Raw genomic sequence first — 19,961 nt, forward strand, 5'->3', positions numbered from 1 at the left:
AAAATATGGTCAGGGTCAAGGTCAAAGTAAACTTTATGATCTCTGGGGGTAATTTTTTTTTTTACAGCCAGCAGCGAGTAAAAACAATAATCATCACACATTCACTCAATAAAGAGAGTTACTCATTCAAAATAAAGCTTAACGTACAGAGAGAGTTTCTTAAATACATTTTAGATGTCATGTCTATAATATCTCTTTGCTTTAGTACTATTTGTTATAGTGAGGTTTTTTATTTAGTTTAGTTTCTTGTTTCTTAGACTGTAACTGTATTTTGGTTGTGTTCTGTAGTATATTGTCTTATTGCAGACTTGGGTTAAGGATTGGGTTGGGGAGCAGTAAAAGGAGCAGCAGCAGAACACAAATACAGGAACACAGCAGGCAGAGGCGTGTTTCAAGAGGAGGAAGGCTCCTCTCAGCAGTTTAATTACGGCATTCCTCTGAGCCTAATCATGAGTAGATGTAAACACAGGCATCAGTCATTTTACTGACCCTCTGGGGAACTGACTGACAGGCTGGGTGTACGAACTAGCAGCATTAGCAAGCTGAAAACATGGCTGTGTGTAACACCACTTTGTTCTGTGTATGGCACGTTTTAATCCTGATGTGGATCTGGACTCTGGAAGCTGGCAGTGACATACAATATCAGGCGGAGGAGGGTGAGTGATCAGGTGTTTTACGTCGACGATGGAAGACTATTCCAATAAATATATCAAAGTTTAACATGTGGTGGTGTTCAATTAAAACTCAAAAGGCTCATTACAGAAGACTCTGAGAGGGATGTCAGGAAGTGTTTCAGGAAAAGATAGGATTATCGTTTTAATTGATTGGCAGTAATAAACTGTACTGTGTATAATACATATTATATAATGTTTTCATCCCCTTAGTGCTGTCTCTGAATACATTATATCATTTATACAGTTACTGTATCACAACCTTGTAATAGCAAAATATCAAAATCCCCTCAGAAATGAAAAAAAAAAAAAAAAACGGACCTGGGGAGGGTTCATGTTCACTGACTTTAACTGAGAAAACTGTAACAATAAAAAAAAGTCTGAATTCTGATTTTGAACTCAGAAATCTGAAAAAAAAAGTTGAAACTAAAAAAAAAAAAATCCAGAGTCATTCAGCTGTTCATAGAGCAATATGCAGTCTCAGATGTGTGGCGATTTTTCAATCCTAGCACCAAGCAGTTCTCTTTCTTCTCCCCTGTCCTGTCCAAATAGATTTTTTTCTAATTGACAGCAAATTAGTCTCCTCTGTCAGCTCATGCTCCTATAGCCCTATAGTAATCTCAGATCATGCAGCGGTCATAGTTGACATTTGCCTTCCTGGTAGATCCCTGTTGCAATCCCCCTGGCGCTTTAATTCACTACTTCTTCGCAATTCCAATTTTGTTAATACTATCAACAGTGGCACTGACCTCTTTATTTCCACTAATGTTGATCCGGCTGTGTCTGCAGCAACAATCTGGGAGACATGCAAAGCCTATTTAAGGGGAAAAGTAATATCCTGCTCTGCTTACCATAGAAGGATTGCTGCTGAAAAGGGTACTTGTCTCTCCAGTGCTATATCAGAACTGCAAACAAAATGTATAGACTCACCTGACGCAGATCTTTTTAAGGAACTGCTCATGAAAAAAGCAGAATTTGACATCCTGGCCTCTAATGAGGCAACAAAATCTCTATTAAAAACATGAGATAATTATTATGAATTCGGAGATAAACCAAGTAGACTACTCGCTCACCAAATCCGACAGTCTTCTTCGTCAACGCACATTACCCAAATTAATACTACCAGTGGAACAACTATTAATCCTCAAACCATAAATGACCAATTCAGGGACTTTTGTGTTCTTTATATCTTTCTGAGAGCCCGTCTGATGAGGCACAATTTGAAAACTTTTTTGGATCCTTAAACATTCCCTCCATTGACCCTGAAACATCTTCTGGTGTGGATAAACCCTTTACAGCAGGCGAACTTAAAAGAGCTTTGCTGTACATGCAGAGTGGGAAATGCCCTGGCCCGATGGCTTTCCAGACAAATTTTTAAAAACATTTGCTGATAAGCTGTCTTCACTTCTGCTAAACATGTTCAATGAATCAGTACAGTCTGGCATCCTCCCCCCACACTACGCCAGGCCACTATTTCTCTTATTTTAAAAAAAGAACAAAGATCCCCTTTTCTGTAACAATTTTCGCCCTATCTCTCTGCTCTGCGCAGATGTCAAGTTATTGGCTAAGATGCTGGCAAAACACTTAGAGTCTGTTCTGGCTACTTTTATTTCCACAGACCAAACAGGGTTTATTAAGGACAGACACTCCTTTCACAACGTCAGACGGCTATTTGATATGATATACTCACCCTCCTTTTCACCACAATTAGTCATCTCAATGGATGCTGAGAAGGCATTTGACCGTGTCGAATGGCCCTATCTGTTCCACGCATTAAGACCCTTTGGATTTGGCAACACATCTATTTCTTGGATAAAGTTCTTATACACATCCCCCCATCCTGTGTCCGCACAAAAAATTATCACTGTATTGACCCGAATATAGGACAAGGTTTTTTTCGATGAAAATTATGTGAAAAAGTCGGGTCGTCTTATAATCGGGGTCTAACCGTTGATAGTCATCTGGGTCGCTACACGACCGCAACAGCAAAGGGCGCCAGCTTATTGTAGAGACGTCGCTGACACTGTGGCTGGGGTTATCTGTCAATCACAGCGGAGAAGAAGTGAAGGGAGATTAAAAAATGGAGAGACGCAGTGATTTAACGGAGCAAAGTGGATCAAAAGTGGGGCAAGTTAACAGACATCTGAGGCGGAGCTATGATGCTAATTTTAAGATAATGGTGATCAATGCAGCAGAGGCACCAAACAACTGTCAGCCAGCCAAGAAATATGGAGTTATGGAGTGTAACGTCAGAAGATGGCGGGTCCAAAAAGACCGTCTGAAAACGCTAACAGTAAGAGAAAAGCTTATCGTGGTCCTCTAAGCGGCCGCTTCCAAGAGATTGACAGGAGGGTATGTGAGTTTGTTATTGAGAAACGAATTTTGGTTATCAGAGTATTTTTCTGAAGATTAGTCTTGAAAAGAGGGGTCGTCTTATAATCAGGGTCGTCCTATATTCGGGTCAATACGGTACTCTGATTATTTCCCCCTCAATCGTGGAACTTGGCAGGGCTGTCCACTTTCCCCTTTTCTGTTCACCATTGCCATTGAACCTCTGGCAGTGGCCCTCAGTTCCAGTCAGGCCCGGGGCATCTGGAGGGGAGGGGCTGAGCACAAACTTTCGTTGTACGCGGATGACCTCTTACTGTTCATCTTTGACCCAGACAGATCTGTCCCCCTTGTGTTGGCCACGCTGAAGGAATTTGGGCAAATTTCTGGTTACAAACTAAATCTTCAGAAAAGTGAGCTTATGCCCATTAATACTGCAGCCGCAACCTATCCCCTTTCTGACTTGCCATTTACGACGTCTTTAAGTAATTTTAAATATTTAGGCATCTGTGAAACCAGAAACTACTCTGATCTGTTCAAATGTAATTTCTCCCCTCTGCTTGCTCGACTGACTCAAGACTTCCACGTTGGTCTCTCATACCTTTATCTCTTGCTGGCAGGACAAACTGTATTAAAATGAATGTGCTTCCCAATTTGGAACAAAAAACCTCCCAGAATTCGGAAAGACACTCTACAAAAACCCAATGTTAAAACATTTTTTATTACTGGGCCGCTAATATTTGATCTATACTGCACTGGTATCACATTAACAATCCACCGTGGCTGCAGATTGAGGTTGCGTCATGTGGCCCCTCCTCTCTAATGTCCCTTTTGTGCCTCCCCCTGACACTATCGCCATTATCTTGTTCCAGTAATATTATAGTAAAAAACTGTCTCAAGATCTGGACTCAGTTGAAACGCCATTTGGGGTTACAGTCAATTTCTCTTTTATCCCCTGTGCATTCTAACCCTCTGTTTACTCCCTCTATCAATGATCGGGCTTTTGCAGCCTGGGAGGATCATGGGATTGTATCTGTCAAACATCTCTACATTGAGGGAATATTTGCATCCTTTGACCAACAAGTGGGTGTATTCAAATTGCAGAGATCCCACTTCTTCAGGTATTGACAAGTCAAAGACTTTGCTCGCAATTGCTTCCCTGGCTTCCCTGCTATTCCTCCTTCTACTCTGATTGACACTATTTCAAATATTAACCCCTACCTCAAAAGGTACCATCTAAAACGGAAAAAAATATAATTTTTTAAATTTTTTATTATTTTTTTTTTTTCCTCCCTCCTCCCTTTGCGGCGCCCCCCGCAGGTAACGGCGCCCCTAGCATTTGCCTATACTGCCTATGCCCAGGGCCGGCTCTGCTTCACCCCATTTAATGGTCTGTTGTATCTTACTCACTCAGATGTATATAAGGATCTGTGTCTGTTCTTTTTGTTGAAACAAAACGCGCCCCAGCAAGAGCACTTCTCTCATCTATGTCAGCTGCTCGACTGGTACGCCTATCACTGAGAGCAAACAAAGCCTGCACAGTGAAGTTGCGACTATTCTCTGTTTTGGCACGTTAGTGGTGGAATTAATTCCCGACCAATGTCAGGACAGCGGAATCACTCCATCTTCTGCAAAAGACTCAAGACTCATCATTTGTTCACCTCGACCCCGCATAACATCACTGTTGTGTTGTTGTTGTTGTTGAGTCCTTATCTATAGGTGTGTGTTCTCCCTATGCTGCTGGAAGTGAACTGCCGGGAGGTTTCTGACTCTTTTCTGACAGTTAAAAAGGAAAATATCTGTCATACAAAGTTCAGCATGATTAAACAGAGTGACAAAGTTGACTTTCTGTCCTCTTCTCTGTTTAGAGGAGATCTTCCACTCCGACAAACAGACCACACTGGAATGGACTTCTGACCCACCCAAAAAAGTAAGTTGGGTTGCTAATTAGAAACAAGATAATTTTTCATTGCCCAACACAGGGTTGCACACGGAAATGTGAGCTGTAGTCTCTTTTTTCCAACTCACAAAGTCCAATTTTAGTTGAATGAATAAAAAATAAATTAAACAAAAACAAAAACAGCCTGATGTCACATTGCTGTGACTAAATGACTGAAACCACAGTAGAGTGTAATGTAGTGTGTCACGTGTAGTCACTCAGTTTGACATTGGGCACCGGTTTAAAAATCATCTGTCGATGCCGAAGATAACGGTAACACCAGCATGCTTAACCTACTGTGGCAGAGACATGACTGCAGATCAGAGGCAGAGCAGAGCGGCTCAGTAGCAGGGCATGTTATTTAGCTTGGCTAAATGTTATAGAGGGAACATATATCTTTAACCATCTTACCACATAGAAATCACTCTTCTAGTTTGAATAACATGGACAACATGTCCAGGAGAAGTGCAGTTTATAATATCATTTGATGTTTCTGGTTTAAAGGGACACTTAAGTTTAAGACACTTGTAGTTTTTGAAGTAGTTTGCAGTTTTTTTTAAGTAATTCAAACTGAGAATTTTTATTATTACAATATTAATCAGGTAATGATACAAACATTTTCCATAAATGAACAAAAAATGCTGTTCTCAGAGGAAAATAAGGTCCCACAACACTGAAGCTGAAAAGATGGCAGGGTCCACCACATATAAACAAAGTGAAACAGTGTAAATTGTGTTGTCCTTTAAGGTCAGTTTGATTATTCAGTGTATGCACTCATGAAAACAAAAAAGAGTATGAGTGTTTAGTTTGTTTAGGCAGAAAATAATCAGCCAATGAATATCTTTATCATCTCATAAACATTTCTTCAACAAAACTACAGAGTGCACCTTTAACATTAAACTGGTTCATGAGCTCTGTCTTGAATCGAGGTTGCCTAGTCTCCATCAGGACTTTGTGTAGACCTGTGGTCCTACCCCGCAGCTTCCACTCATGTTATCTTGCATCTTTCCTATCATCCTAGTGGAGTGAAATTCGGCTGAGAGTGGGTACTCAGCGTCTGGTGCCTGTGCTCCAAGCTTGCGTAGGAACTGAAACGAGGACTATTTTAAGCCAGTGGATGGAGCGTAAACATGCCAACGATCTACTGATGGACATTGCATTTGCCCAAGAAGAGGAGCCATCTGGTCAGCTCATTCCACTAAAAGTTCACCTTGTCAACTCAGACACACCCATCACAACACTTCCAAGGGGTTGGTCAGCCCTGGACCTTCAGACCTTGAGGCGGTTTCCTGAGACAGTCTCTCCACATGAAATATCCAGTCACCTGAAGCGCAGTCGGGCTCTGAGCCTGGGTCCTGTCCAATGCAGAGGCTTCCAGATCATCTTCTCCTACTCAGGAACATGTGTGCTGGTAACATCCATCAGACTGTACTACAGGAGGTGCCCTCACATCGTGGCTAACCTGACCTTGTTTGAGGGGACAGGGGCAGGGTCCGGTAACCTAACGGGTACCTGTGTGAAGGGAGCTGTGGAGGTTTCTCCACCTGTTAGAGAGTGTAAGGTGGATGGAATATGGGGTCCACTGCTGGGGGGGTGTACCTGTGAACCTGGCCATCAAGTCATGGGTGACACCTGTCAAGGTATGGAGGTCACATGATTTTTATGTATTATTGTTCACAGATTTCTGTCTCGATCACTGAGCAACACCATATATACACATTATGAATTAATCTACACATTCTACTTCACGTTTAAGATCAAGGCTTAAGATCAGGGTGCAATAACAAAATGACCAAAATGACATTGTGTACATTTTTTACATTTGGTTTCTACATGAACTGCCACAGGCGTCACAACATTTCTCAGTGTCCTGGTAAAAATAATCTCGGACTTCTTGGATTTATAGATGACGTGTCTTTTATTACATGAAATGCAACCTAGGACTTTCACATCCACTTTCTCATGATCTTCTTCCTTGTCAGTTTCATCTTTTCTCATTTTATTTTTACTTGGACATATTTCCTATGTTGCTCAACACACATCAGTCACAGTTGAATGTTTTCTGTGTTGCCAAGCAGCTCTCCCCCACAACACGAGAACATTTATGGACACAACTACATAGGCATACTCACAGTGCTGCTATCCTCAGGCCTTTCATCGGAATTGGGCTGGACATTGGGGATTATTCAAAAGCCATAAGCCAAAGGAGGCTTTGTGCAACTTTGCCAGACCCTGCCACTAGTTGGAGTACGGACAATCTTCCAAGCAAATGCTTTATCTTACAACCAAGGAAATATCCAACTACGTTAACAAATAAAACATATACAAACAGCACCAGTATCAGTGGTGGGAAACAGACTATCACTATTTCTATTTCAACAGCATGCAGGATGGGCTACCACAAAGCAGCCAATGAGAGTGGAGGATGCCGTCTGTGCCCACCAAACAGCAGGACACATGAGGAGGGATCTGAGAGGTGTGACTGTCTGCAGGGTTTCAGCCGTCTACCCACTGACCCTGAGGACCTCGGCTGCACCAGTAAGAAACACTGAGTGGGGGTTTTGGAAACAGAGGGGTGTCATCCTTTTATCAGACTAACCCATTGGATTAATGATTTCCTTAGTTTGCACCTTAATTTGACTATTTTGATGCCGTCCACTGATTGTAACTCTAGCAGACACAAATGGACAGCACATTCTCACTTATCTCATTATTCTGTTCATATAGAATGATGCCATCAGGCTCATTTGTACAAGGGAGGATTGGGGCCACCATGAAAAATGTATATGTACCAAGTTTTATTTCTCAGAATTAGTCAGAATTCAGATATTTTGGAGTTGAAGTAAACATTCTGAGACAAATTCTGACTTTGACATTAAATTAAAGTGACTAAAAGAACACTCTGTAATTTTGGTGAAGATTTTTGGTCAAACTCTCTTTGTTTTCATGACTGAATAAACTGAATAAACAAACTGAAGTTAAAGGACAACACAATTTATGCAGTTTTACTTTGTTTATATCTGGCGGACCCTGCCACCTTTAGAGCTTCAAACAGTGTTTTGGGACCTAATTTTCCTTTGAGAACAGCTTATGTATTCAGTATGGTAAAATGTTTGTATTATTACCTCATTAATATTGTAAATATTCAAATTTCCCATTCAAACACTTAATAGTGCCCCTTTAAAGTTGGAATTCTGAGAAATGTCAGAACTCAAATAAATGTTTTACAGTTGCCCTAATCCTCTTCTGTAAATTTGAAAGATGCTGTAATACAACGGGCTTAAATATATTTCTCTTTGATTTGAAGCAGGACCTGGCTCCGCCCTTATTGTCCATTTCTGCAACATGGTCATGATATTAAAAAGCTGACAGATGACACTGGTTGACTCTCAGTCTAAACCTGTCTTTGCTGCCCTGTCTTGTCCCCAACAGAACCACCCTCTGCCCCTGTGAATCTTACAGCCCGTCATCATAATGACTCTGTGCTGTTAATGACATGGGATCCTCCTCATGACTGGGGAGGCAGACAGGAAGTGATGTATCATGTCAACTGCGAGAAGGAAGCAGAGGCTCGCTGGAGGGCATGTGGGGATGATGTGGTTGTCCTGCCAGACTCAGTCAGACTGAACGGCACATCTGTCAGCATCACAGGACTGAATCCACAGCACAACTACAGACTTTTAGTGAAAGCCTGGAACAATATATCCACCCTGCAGGGGGGACCACCTTCATCCACTGCTACTGTTACCATTCATAGATGTATGCAAGGTTGACTAGATTTCAACACATCAGATAGAAGGAGTGGGACAAACACATCTCTAAAACAAGAAATAGACAGCTGGGGGAACAAGGGTTCAATTCTGGTTTCAGTTGCCAACTTTAAGATTCCTACTGTGAATGAGTTGAGATGTCATTTTTGAAAGAAGATAAAACACATTCTTCAATTAAAAAAATTTAAAAGTTGAATTCATAAGTGATAAAACACACATTAGTTAATTTAATACACTCAAGGTTTGCTGCCACAGCCTTATGTAAAGGAGCAGTTCACCCAAAATTGAAAATTCATTCAATATCTCCACCCCCCATGTTGATGATAAATCAGGTAATGTGCGTTGTCTTCCAGGGAAGGTTCCTCCTGTGGTGAACGCTGCAACCCAGGCCTTCAACATCTCAGAGCAGGAAATAACACCAGCTCCTAAGGAACAGAGTCGCTTTTCCCAGTGGCTCACAGTTGGTGTTTTATTCGGCATCCTGCTGCTTGTGGCTGTAATCCCGATTGCTGTGGGTGCCCTGTGCCGCAACTATGCTAAACTCAGGTAAAGGGACCTTCCGCTGCTGTTTTTACAAGTACAAAAGACATTTGTACAAATGTTCAATATTCCAAAATAAAAACTTTCCAACTCATAGTGCAGGATGAGCTATTTGCACATAGAGGTGCTCTGGATTTTAGAAAGGTTTAATTAGGTTAATAAACTGGTGGAGAAAAAAAAACACTTAATCGTGAGAAAGCTCACACTTCATGGTTTAATGTTTAGGAATTATGGTTCTCTTAACTGTCTTCCTACAACACAAGGGTGTACCATGAAATGCATGTTGTCCCCTTGCTATAAACAAGAAACAGAGTGGAGTGTTGAGGATGAGACCAGGGCCCGTATTCACAAAGACTTTTATCTCAACATTAGGAGTACTCCTAAATCGGACTAAAAGTTTTTATGTAGGAGTCGTTTCTTAAAAGTAATTCACAAAGCCGCTGAGACCTACTTTTAGTTATGAAAACAGTGAACTCCTAAACTAGGAGTAACTCTCTGTTGCTATGGATGACGTCATTTTATAAGGACGCACTTAGAAGCGGTGACAACGGTGATTGGTTGTTGAGTGACAGAGCAGCCCGTTGAAAAGTCATTTAGGCTACGCAATGCATGAGGTGAAAATAAGGAAGTTGCCTACAAGCCCATGACAAAGCCTATGAAAACATATTGGATAAAGAAATGTTTTTATGAGGAGAATTAAGTGCACCTCCCCCCCCCCAAAAAAACTAAAACTAATAATTTGGACAAAAATTACAAAATAGAAGATTGCTATGAAAAACGTGAATTGCCAATAAAAGCGGCATTTGCTCGAAAAGCTGCGTCAAACCACTCTCCATTAAAATTCGGGAATCGTGTGTTGATCCGGGCCATTTCCCAACAATGTCCAGTACATTGTAACATGTGTCAAAGACAATTTGTGTATTGATGGAATGCAACTTTTTCTGATTGTCAAAAGCCACATTCACACGGGACTAGTATAACCTGGGGACCTCCAGTAATTTGTAATAATTGTGGAGGTCGTCTGTGATCTTAATCCCATGCGAATCTGCCATTTCCGTAATTTGTAAAGAGTAATGCACTGCAAATTACCTACCATATTTCACCAAACACAGAAGTCATGTGATAATATTAGTCCTGTGCGAATCGACATCTCTGTGATTTGGGGTCGTTTTTTGTTTTTCTTAAGGTTTTTTTGTGTTTTCCACACCTTTTTTCTGCCTTTTTCCCGGTTGAGAATTATGGAGTCTGCGTTGGGAATTATAAAGTTTTGACAGCATTTTGGGTGCAAATTCAAGAGGCTCATCAGAAGAGCGAAATCTCGAAAGATGATTAGATGGATTACATACATGGCAGCATGCGGTAAGGAACATTTTTCCATCTTTCAACAGGTTCACCAGTTATTATATTAAAAATATCCATATCTAACCGTTGTGCTGCTCCAACAAGAGCTCCGGTGCAATCAACCCGGGGTATAATGTCAGTAAATTTGAGTTAAAACACAGACTTCGCTTATCCTGTGCGAGTGCGCTGCACGAAACACAGACGTGGTGGGGTAATTTCTAAATCACTTGAGGTCCCCAGGTAATACTAGTCCCGTGCAAAGAGCTGCATTTTCCCCATAGCCAAATACCATAGTGTTGCCAAACATTTTAACTCCGGCGTTATTGGATTGCTTCGGTTGGTTGGGAACGTTATTGCGTCCCTCACCAACTCAACCACAACTTCAATCCCTTCACTGTCCATCCGACATCGTTTTAATAATTCCGTCATATAGCGTCTCCAAAACATTCGGCTGTGACTAGGTCTTAGCGAGTTAGGAGTCCTCTGGACTACTTCTAAGGTCTCCCAGACTTATGTGCTACTTTTAGGCTTAAAATGTTTTGTGAATAACTCTTATTTTCAAAAATTAGGAGTCCTAAAGTTACGACTGACACGCCCATTATTTTTAGGAGTTGCTCCTAAATTCGCCTGTTAGGAGCTACTTTTAGCCTTAAGATTCTTTGTGAATACGGGCCCTGGATTCTGAGGAACGAAGCTTCTCTGTAGTCTAGTTGTATTCAAACTTTTGACATAACTGTCAGAGTACAGTGTGCGATGTGCTGGCGAAACTATGCAGGACGGAGGAGAAAACAGTGCTTTGCCAAAAAATGAGAAAAAAACACAACAAAAGAAGTGAGGTTTTTTTTTCTTACTGATAAGGATATTAAGTAAGAATTCTCTACAGGTCTGACCAGGATGTTGAACTTTTGCCAATGGACGCTGTAATTTCCTATCGACGTGCACAGGCGGCTGAGGCTGCACCACAGCAGGCCAACAGTAAGTGTCACAGTTCTGAACAGTAGTAGTAATACTTTGACCTCTTCGTATTTCATAATTTCTCCTCCTTGAGAACAGCAAACCAAACACGCATTGTTCTCTTCTTCTGGGGTCATACTAAGTAATGTCACATTCAGGACACACTGGAAAATGTTTTGACTACTCAGAAAAGGTTACCAGTGCTACCATTTGCCATTTACACTGACAGCACCTTGAGAAAATATGAAACTGTCTGAGGTTAGGATGCAGTAAAATACATGATTGTGTTTTGAAGTTGATATAAATAATTTCCATGACAAATTCATCTTTATATTCCTACTCCTACATATTAGCTGTCATGCCAGCAAGAAGCTGATTTCAACAGTCACAAATGATTTCCTCTTTGTTTCAGTGGTGCAGGATGTGGACCAGTTGTTGGAGGGGCTCAGTGGCAGGCTGCTAGCCAGTCTTAAGGATGTCCTGGTGGAGAGACACAAGCTTACCCTGGGCAAGGAGCTTGGCAGAGGTCAGTCCATGGGTCCTCACCAACAATAATCTCATTTTAGCCACACAAATGAGCAAACTCTCAATATTGTGGCTAATACTGTAGAAGTCTTTTCTGCTGGCATATCAAATTCAACTCTTCTTCAGCACACCTGATAGGATAAAATGGCACAGTGTCACCAAGAATTATTTGTATTGTAGGATTCTGCAGTCCATCAATAACACTGAATGCCAATGCAAGACGTAGTGTGCCCCTATGTTGCAAAACAGAAGGAAGGGTGTCAAGGCTGGTGTGGCGGATGCGTATTTGTTGCTTAATCTTAAACCCAATTTAACCAGTTTTTTTTTGTCATAACCATGATCTTTACCATACTGCAGTTGCTATGCAAAAATATGAAATTATTAATTTTTTAGACAGACTTCAGCAAACAAACAAACAAACTGAGTGTCTTGCTGGACTTCATATTTGCTTCCAATAAACAGATAGTAAGTCACAGTTGTCTTTATGGAGACACTGTCAATATACCCCTGAGCTCTAATCTGAAGTATTTCACTGTATTTCACCTATAGCACAGTTAAATCCAATATTGAATGTTTTGACTTTTTATGTTGTTCTTTAATGAGAATTATAAGGTAGTGTACCACACTATCACCCAATGTGGAAAAAGCACTTAACGAAGTGTATTTATAACAAATAAACTGCCAATATGCATGGCCACTTGAATGACTTTGTGTTTGAGTCTGTATAATCTTGTGTCATATACTCACATTAGAATTAGAAATGAGTGATGAATGAGTGAACCATTTCTTATATAACAATAGACTCTTACTTCACTTTTGAATCAATCAGAGATGAGAAATATGCCATAAAGATGCATAAACATTTTCATCCTGTATCTAAGGCAGGTTAGAGTTAGGGCTAACCTTTTTTTAATAAGTAGTGAGTAATGTCTGCATCTAAACTCTGATAGTTTACCGATTGGTCAGATGCTTGTCCAGTCTGGCTCAAATGTTTCTCCGTAGATGTTTTACAGAATTAAATCTTGCAGCAACAGGACTAAGTGTCAGAGCTGGTCTGCCCAAGGTGGGGCCGGCGGGCCAAAGTCAGCCTGCATGAAGGTTCAGTTTGGCCCACCAGATGTTTTTAGATCAAATATTTTTAGAATAAAGATATATACACATATACATACAATATTAACCAATGGTTAAAATAATTACATTTTGTTAGGTAAAATGGTCCTCAAGTATGGAGTTCCCTAATCATCATGTTAGCACGGCAAGCAGAGTGACACAGGAAATCAGTTCAACCACAAATTACCATGCTAATGCATCTGAATGTTGCTGTGATACTTCAGTCTTCAGCAAAGAGGTGAAAGGACTGATGGACATTGAAGTGCCCGGCATGCCTCTAGCACAACTAAAAACTGAGCTTGTGAGATGTAGTGAGGATTCTGAATGATAGCCTACACATTCATTGTAAAAAAATGTGCAGCCAGACTTTAATGCACTGAACACCACCTATACATACATAAAACAAATTGTTTAAAACACTTAACCAAAGCTTAGTTAAAAAATCAGATATCCGGTGTCTAAAAGTTTCTCACCTGGTAGTGAAAGTGAGTAACAACATTTGATCCTTATTTTTTTTTCTGCAGGAGAGTTTGGCTCAGTGTATAAAGGAGTCTTCACCACAAACGAAGGCATGGAGATTAAGGTGGCTGTGAAGACCCTGAGAGGTGTGTGTACTAAAACTCAGATCCTTTGTCAGAGCTCTGCTCTGCTATTTCTTATTTGTGTCACTCTACTTTGTCCCATACATCCAGTTGGATTCTACAGCCATGAAGACTTACATGAGTTTTTGAGAGAGGCAGAGATCATGCAGAGCTTTAATCATGAAAATGTGGTCGGACTACTTGGTAAGATACCTTATTCAATACTCGCAAGTCTAACTCTTCAGTGTGACTGTGATAACTTGATCCTTAAGACATGTGTCCTTTGCTGTCTGCAAAATTCCACAATATGTTGCATGGTGGCCACTCATTGAGGATTAGGTTGTCAAGTTCATTCTACTAGCCTTCAGTATTTTTACTTCATGTGTTCGTTGGCCATGTTCCTTAAAGGAGCTGTAAACTTTAAATTGGACATAAGCAAGCTTATCAATTTGCAGGTTGAAACACCTAATGTTAGTTAAGAAACCCCCGTGGGGCATTTCATATGGACTGGCAAATGAAAGCAATATGGCTTGAGGACGTAAATATGGACCTTCATATCATGAGAACAGATAGTTGTATACAGGGTGATATAGCAAGCCCTGTATCTGTTCAAAAGTGTTCTCTGGTGTCCAATGTGATTTTCTCCCTTGATTGTTCTCCAGCTGTCCTCTGACTCTTCATCAATAACTTGGACTCCTTCCCTCTTGATGCTATTACTGCTTCATTCAGTCTCTCATACTGTCCAGGGCCCTTGCCATTTCATCAAACACTATTCCAGTCTCCCTCTCCAGGAGGGGTGGGAAGTCCTGCCCTTAGGTATACCAAAACAGATCTTAAAATGAAACTCTCGCCAAAATGCAACCTAGGCTTTTTTTTGTGAATGTATATGAGTCAAACCTTCGTGTAAAAGCATAATTACGACGAAAGAGGCACTTTTGAGATTTACCGTATTTACGTTTTTGGGTCAAACTCATTTTAAATGTGAGTGCTTGGGGCACTTTAGCGATATCACCAAAATTTTTAAAACCCCAAGAAGGCTCGACACAACATGAAACTTTGCTTGTGGTATCACTAGGGTCTCTACACATCAACACAAGCACTGAGAACATTGTTTGTGTTCACAGTTTACTAAAAAGCGAAAAAGAGCCGCCGTCCTGCCAGTGAGAATTATCGATTTCTGAATGCAACGTAACATGGAGGTGAGTTAAGGTGGACCGCTCCTAAAGCTTAGTTCCATATAAATGCACGGATCATTCATTGTTTTGTCATTAGTGAAAAACAATATTGACCTTATAGTTGAAAAAGGAGCCTCATATAAGAAAAAAAATACTAAAATCAATCACTAAAATCCTCCTGGTTACGTTGCATTTGGAGATCGCCACTTCTCTTTTTTTTTAGTATTTTTTTAGTATTGTAAGTCCTGTACTTATTGTCTGTCTACCTGCTATTGTGACAAGTAAATTTCCCTGATGTGGGATAAATAAAAGTCTAAAGTCTTAAGTCTTCTCAACTGCCATGAGGGCGGCTAGCGGAACAAGCATCTGCTAAGGTGAGTTGTTCAAAAACGTTCTTTTTAACAAACTCTGTACACAAACAATGTTCCGAATGCTCGTGTTCATGTGTAGAGACCCTGGTGATACTACGAGCAAAGTTTCATATCGTGTCTTAGTGTTTAAAAAGAGTTTGACCCGAAAACGAAAATACGGTAAATCTTAAAAGTGCCTCTTTCGACGTAATTATGCTTTTACATGAAGGTTCGACTCGAATACATTCAAAAAAAAAAAAAAAGCCTAAGTTGCATTTTGGCGAGAGTCTCACTTTAAAGGAATGAAGGGCTTGTGTCAATTACAAAATAGCCCAAAGCTAATACCCTACTAACCCTAATGACCATACACGCTCATCCATGCTCTGAAGACTGATTCTTTGTCTTAGAATGGTCCACTAGCACATCCTTGAAACTATATAATATGTCAACATATACTTCAATGTGATCTTTTAAGCCTTTTCTATTGTATCCCTACTCGATTGGTGCCATTGTGATGTCTCCCATCCACCTCAAAAAAACATATTATAGCCATAACCCAAATATACACAGCACTATTCAGATCTGGAGGCAAATATCACAACAACTCAAACTCAGGAAGCTAGCCTTTACACTCCCAATATCAGCCAATCCATTCATTCACCCCTTCTATTATAGATGCAGGCTTCAATAGATGGAAAGAACTGGAACTGCACAGTGTGGGAGATCTGTACGTTAGTGGTTCATTTGCGTCATTTCAACAACTACAAGTGAAATATGGGCTGTCAAAAAGTGAATTTTTTAGATTTCTCCAAGTCAGACATTTTGTAAGGACACACCTGGACCATTTTTGAAAACGCTACCCCTGACAAGCTAGACAGGTGTCTCAGAGACTGCTCAATGGAGAGAAATGCAATTTCAGTTATATACGATTCACTTTAGGAGCTAGACCAGGTGAACATGGAATACATAAAGGAAGGATTGGAAGAAGAATTGGGTATGGGAATAGCAGAGGATAAATCGAAGGAAAGTCTGAGATATATCAACATTTGCTCCCTGAATGCTAGACACTGCTTGATCCAGTTTAAAATCCTGCACAGGCTACATTACTCAAGAGTAAAATTACATAGAATCTTCCCAGAAATATCATCCATCTGTGAAAAATTTGACCAAGTGGGGGCAAACCTACTTCACAGTTATGCACTATTCCCCAAACTAGAGGATTTCTGGACAGCAGTGTTTTCATTTTTCTCAAAGGTCTTCAAGACTACATTAAGGCCAGATCCACCCTTGGTTATACTAGGGATATCAGGGAGCACTAGGAACCTGCAGAACATTCAACGCCGCCTTCTATCCTGCGGATTCCTCTGTGGGAAAAAACTTGTTCACCTCCAATGGAAGAAGACGGAGGCACCAATTTTTAAAGCATGGTTAACGGCACTGACTGATACCTTGCATCTTGAAAGGATTCGTTAGGGTGTTTTCACACCTATAACTTGTTTGCTCTGGTCCTAATCAGGGACAAACCTGTTATATTGTTGCATGTCGCCTCGAGTTTGGTTTGTGTTCACACGGCAACATTTACAAGCAGACCAAAATGTGTGATGCGCGAGGAAACTGCTCTCCAATTGGTCCGAATTTTGAAAACGACGCAGCAATTTAGCTGAATTTAGCACCGAGCAGACAGGAAGTCATGCACCGAAACAACAACAGTATCACATCCAATTACTTTTCAAAATAAAACACTCCGTGTTGACACCAGCACAAAAATCTCAAAAAAGAGACAAACACAAGCTCTTCTACTTATCCTTCAGTTGGGAACACTTCCTGCTGTTGTTTTTTATAACACAGACTTATAACTGCAATCGCGAGTGATCATGTGATTATCGCGGGAAACTCCTCGGCCTCGCAAAGCCAGCTGTCTACCGTACTGCGCCGTGGCGGACTCAAAACACAACCGATGGGGGTTGCCGGACGGCGGAGCAAAACCAGATCGGGGCGTAATGCAGTGGACATGTACCCAGTGGAAATTCGGGGTTAAGCACTAATGCTTCCTGCAGTTGGGTCGGCTCGAGGTTGGATCATGTTCTCACCACAAACGAACCGTACCAGAGTTTGTTTGGAACCGGACTGAGACCACCTCTTCAACAAGGTCTCCCGGTTGTTTTGGTCCGCACCCGAGTGCGATTGATGTGTTCACACCTTCCCAAACGAACTATGCCAAGGGGGTAAACGCTCCAGGGTTCGATTCAACCGAACTAAACAAGGCAGGTGTGTATGTATGTATGTATGTATGTATGTATGTATGTATGTATGTATGTATGTATGTATGTATGTATGGATGGAATTAGATTTGTGCCAAAAGAAACAAACAAAACTTCTTAAATGTCAAACAAAAACAGGAATTTGAGAGAACATAAAACTCATTTCAAAAATAAAACTTACAACTTGCAATCAAATAATTTGTCAAATAGTGTAAAATATTGGTCTTTTACTCTTCTAATAATGCATTATTTTGTTTACAGTTCTCTCTGCTGGTCTCTCTCCGCTCAGACTTTTGCGCTGACTCTCAGCTTTGCGGTCTCTCTGCAGCTCTTTCTCGTTTGCGCTCCCTGACTTTTTGTTTGTAGAAGAAGATGACGACGACAATGAAGAACAACAGTAACAACCCACAACAAGAAAAACAAATGAATTGTAAGTAGTTATGACATACATATATTGTTCTTCATTGTCGTTGTCGTTGTCCTCATCTCCTCTCCGTTTTAAAGCTGGGGTCATTTGGCGCGCTAGCTATCTACACATAGGTACTGAGTTGTGTCAGTCAACAACTAATTAGCCAATGGGGACGCTCTGCTGAAAAGGCCCGCCCACCCGAGAGGTTTGTGCCAAAACTGCAAACAAAAAGTCAGGGAGCGCAAACGCGAAAGAGCTGCAGAGAGAGTGCAAAGCTACGGAGCCCTGGAGGTGACATGGACGTTTTTTTTTTTAATCTCGCGAGTGCGACTTACTATCTCGCACGCACCAGTTACTATCTCGCGCGCGCGACTTACTATCTCGCACGCGCGACTTAATATCTCGCACGCGCCAGTTACTATCACGCACGTGCGACTTGCTGTATCTCGTGCGAGCGAGATGGTAAGTCGCGCGCGCGAGATAGTAACTGGCGCGTGCGAGATAATAACTCGCACTCGCGAGATAGTAAGTAAGATGCAGTGGCACTCTGGCTCAAATGATTGAATGAAGTGAACGTTGTGGTGTTAACTCAACAATGATGGGACGCTGGAATCATGAACAAGTGCCGTTTACTTCAACAACTTATACTGTAACATTGTTCTCAGTAGCAGCGTCGTATCGTATATGGTCGCCATGTTGTTGCACTCTGACCTCTCTACGTGCAGCGTGTTAACTATGACCTGTCTTATACAACAGCGCCCCCTTGTGGTATAAAGAGCAATAGTATATCTGTTTTATATAATTACAGAAGACAGCAAACATGTTTAGTGTACTGTGAAAGCCGAGAGAATGTGGTCTGTGTGAGAATGTCGTGGAAAATTGAAGGTATTTTAGTAAATGTAGGTTTTCTGTCACAACTTTCACATGAATATGATATGCACCTGCATCCATTGTTAGTCGTTTGTCCTGATTGCCAGTTGTGACTGCTGCAACGTTATTTCATAAATTAAACCAAACTGCTATTACCTTGACAACTCCTCCATCATGGCTAGCATAATAGCCATTAAAACAGCTATTAAAATGGCTCGCACGTGCGAGATACTAAGTCGCGCGTGCGAGATACAGTAAGACGCGCGTGCGAGATAGTAACTGGCGCGTGCGAGATAGTAAGTCGCACTCACGAGATAAAAAAAAACAAACATCCATGTCACCTCCAGGGCTCCGTACAAAGCTGAGAGTCAGCGCAAAAGTCTGAGTGGAGAGAGACCAGCAGAGGGAAACGTAAACAAAATAATGCTTTAATAGAAGAGTAAAAGACCAATATTTTACACTATTTGACAAATTATTTGATTGCAAGTTTTTAAGTTTTATTTTTGAAATTAGTTTTATGTTCTCTCAAATTCCTGTTTTTGTTTGACATTTAAGAAGTTTTGTTTGTTTCTTTTGGCACAAATCTAATTCCATACGTATGTATGTATGTATGTATGTATGTATGTATGTATGTATGTATGTATGTATGTATGTATGTATATAATTTTTTTTTTTCTTAAAATATTTTTCTTGTGAAGCAAAGTATATCAAAAATACAACCCTCTTTGGTTTATGCAATGCTTCGTTGTTTTATGGCATAAGTAACAGAAAGTACTACAGGTGAGTAAATAAAAATGCAATAAACAATAGCTGGGAGAGAAAATAGAAAAATGGTAAATAAATAATTAAAATAAAGTAATTAAGTGGATGACCTTTTGAGGTCCTTCAATCTGTCACTAAGGGTGTCAGTCACACACACACACACCCGAACTAAACAACGCATGTGTGAAAACGCCCTTAGTGACAGATTGAAGGACCTGAAAAGGTCATCCACTTAATAACTTTATTTTAAAGCATACAGTATATAGAAATCTTAAGCCTTTTCTGGATAGGCATCTGGGCCCGTATTCACAAAGACTTTTATCTTAACGTTAGGAGTACTCCTAAATCGGGCTAAAAGTTTTTATGTAGGAGTCG

The 19,961-nt window shown here is 40.7% G+C and overlaps 1 protein-coding gene across 4 annotated transcripts in view; it reads left to right on the forward strand.

Moving 5' to 3' along the window:
• The first annotated feature begins 465 nt into the window (after positions 1 to 465).
• The window catches only part of LOC115590590 (tyrosine-protein kinase receptor TYRO3), a 37,567-nt gene continuing 18,071 nt past the window's right edge, over positions 466 to 19,961 (forward strand). For 3 of the 4 annotated variants that reach the window (XR_003985788.1, XM_030431996.1, XM_030431998.1), the window contains exons 1-10: positions 466 to 656; positions 4,868 to 4,929; positions 5,960 to 6,578; positions 7,321 to 7,476; positions 8,371 to 8,697; positions 9,062 to 9,254; positions 11,473 to 11,564; positions 11,956 to 12,069; positions 13,703 to 13,783; positions 13,871 to 13,963. Coding sequence is in view for 3 of the 4 variants with exons in the window: in XM_030431996.1 (XP_030287856.1) it covers positions 551 to 656; positions 4,868 to 4,929; positions 5,960 to 6,578; positions 7,321 to 7,476; positions 8,371 to 8,697; positions 9,062 to 9,254; positions 11,473 to 11,564; positions 11,956 to 12,069; positions 13,703 to 13,783; positions 13,871 to 13,963 (1,843 nt within the window). In the remaining variant the exon portion in view is untranslated. Of the gene's footprint in view, positions 657 to 4,008; positions 4,121 to 4,867; positions 4,930 to 5,959; positions 6,579 to 7,320; positions 7,477 to 8,370; positions 8,698 to 9,061; positions 9,255 to 11,472; positions 11,565 to 11,955; positions 12,070 to 13,702; positions 13,784 to 13,870; positions 13,964 to 19,961 lie in introns of all 4 variants that reach the window. The other variant, XM_030431997.1, reaches the window with a different exon arrangement.

The sequence above is a fragment of the Sparus aurata genome, chromosome 10, assembly GCF_900880675.1.
Source record: "Sparus aurata chromosome 10, fSpaAur1.1, whole genome shotgun sequence".
In the NCBI taxonomy this organism is placed as follows: Eukaryota; Metazoa; Chordata; class Actinopteri; order Spariformes; family Sparidae; genus Sparus; species Sparus aurata.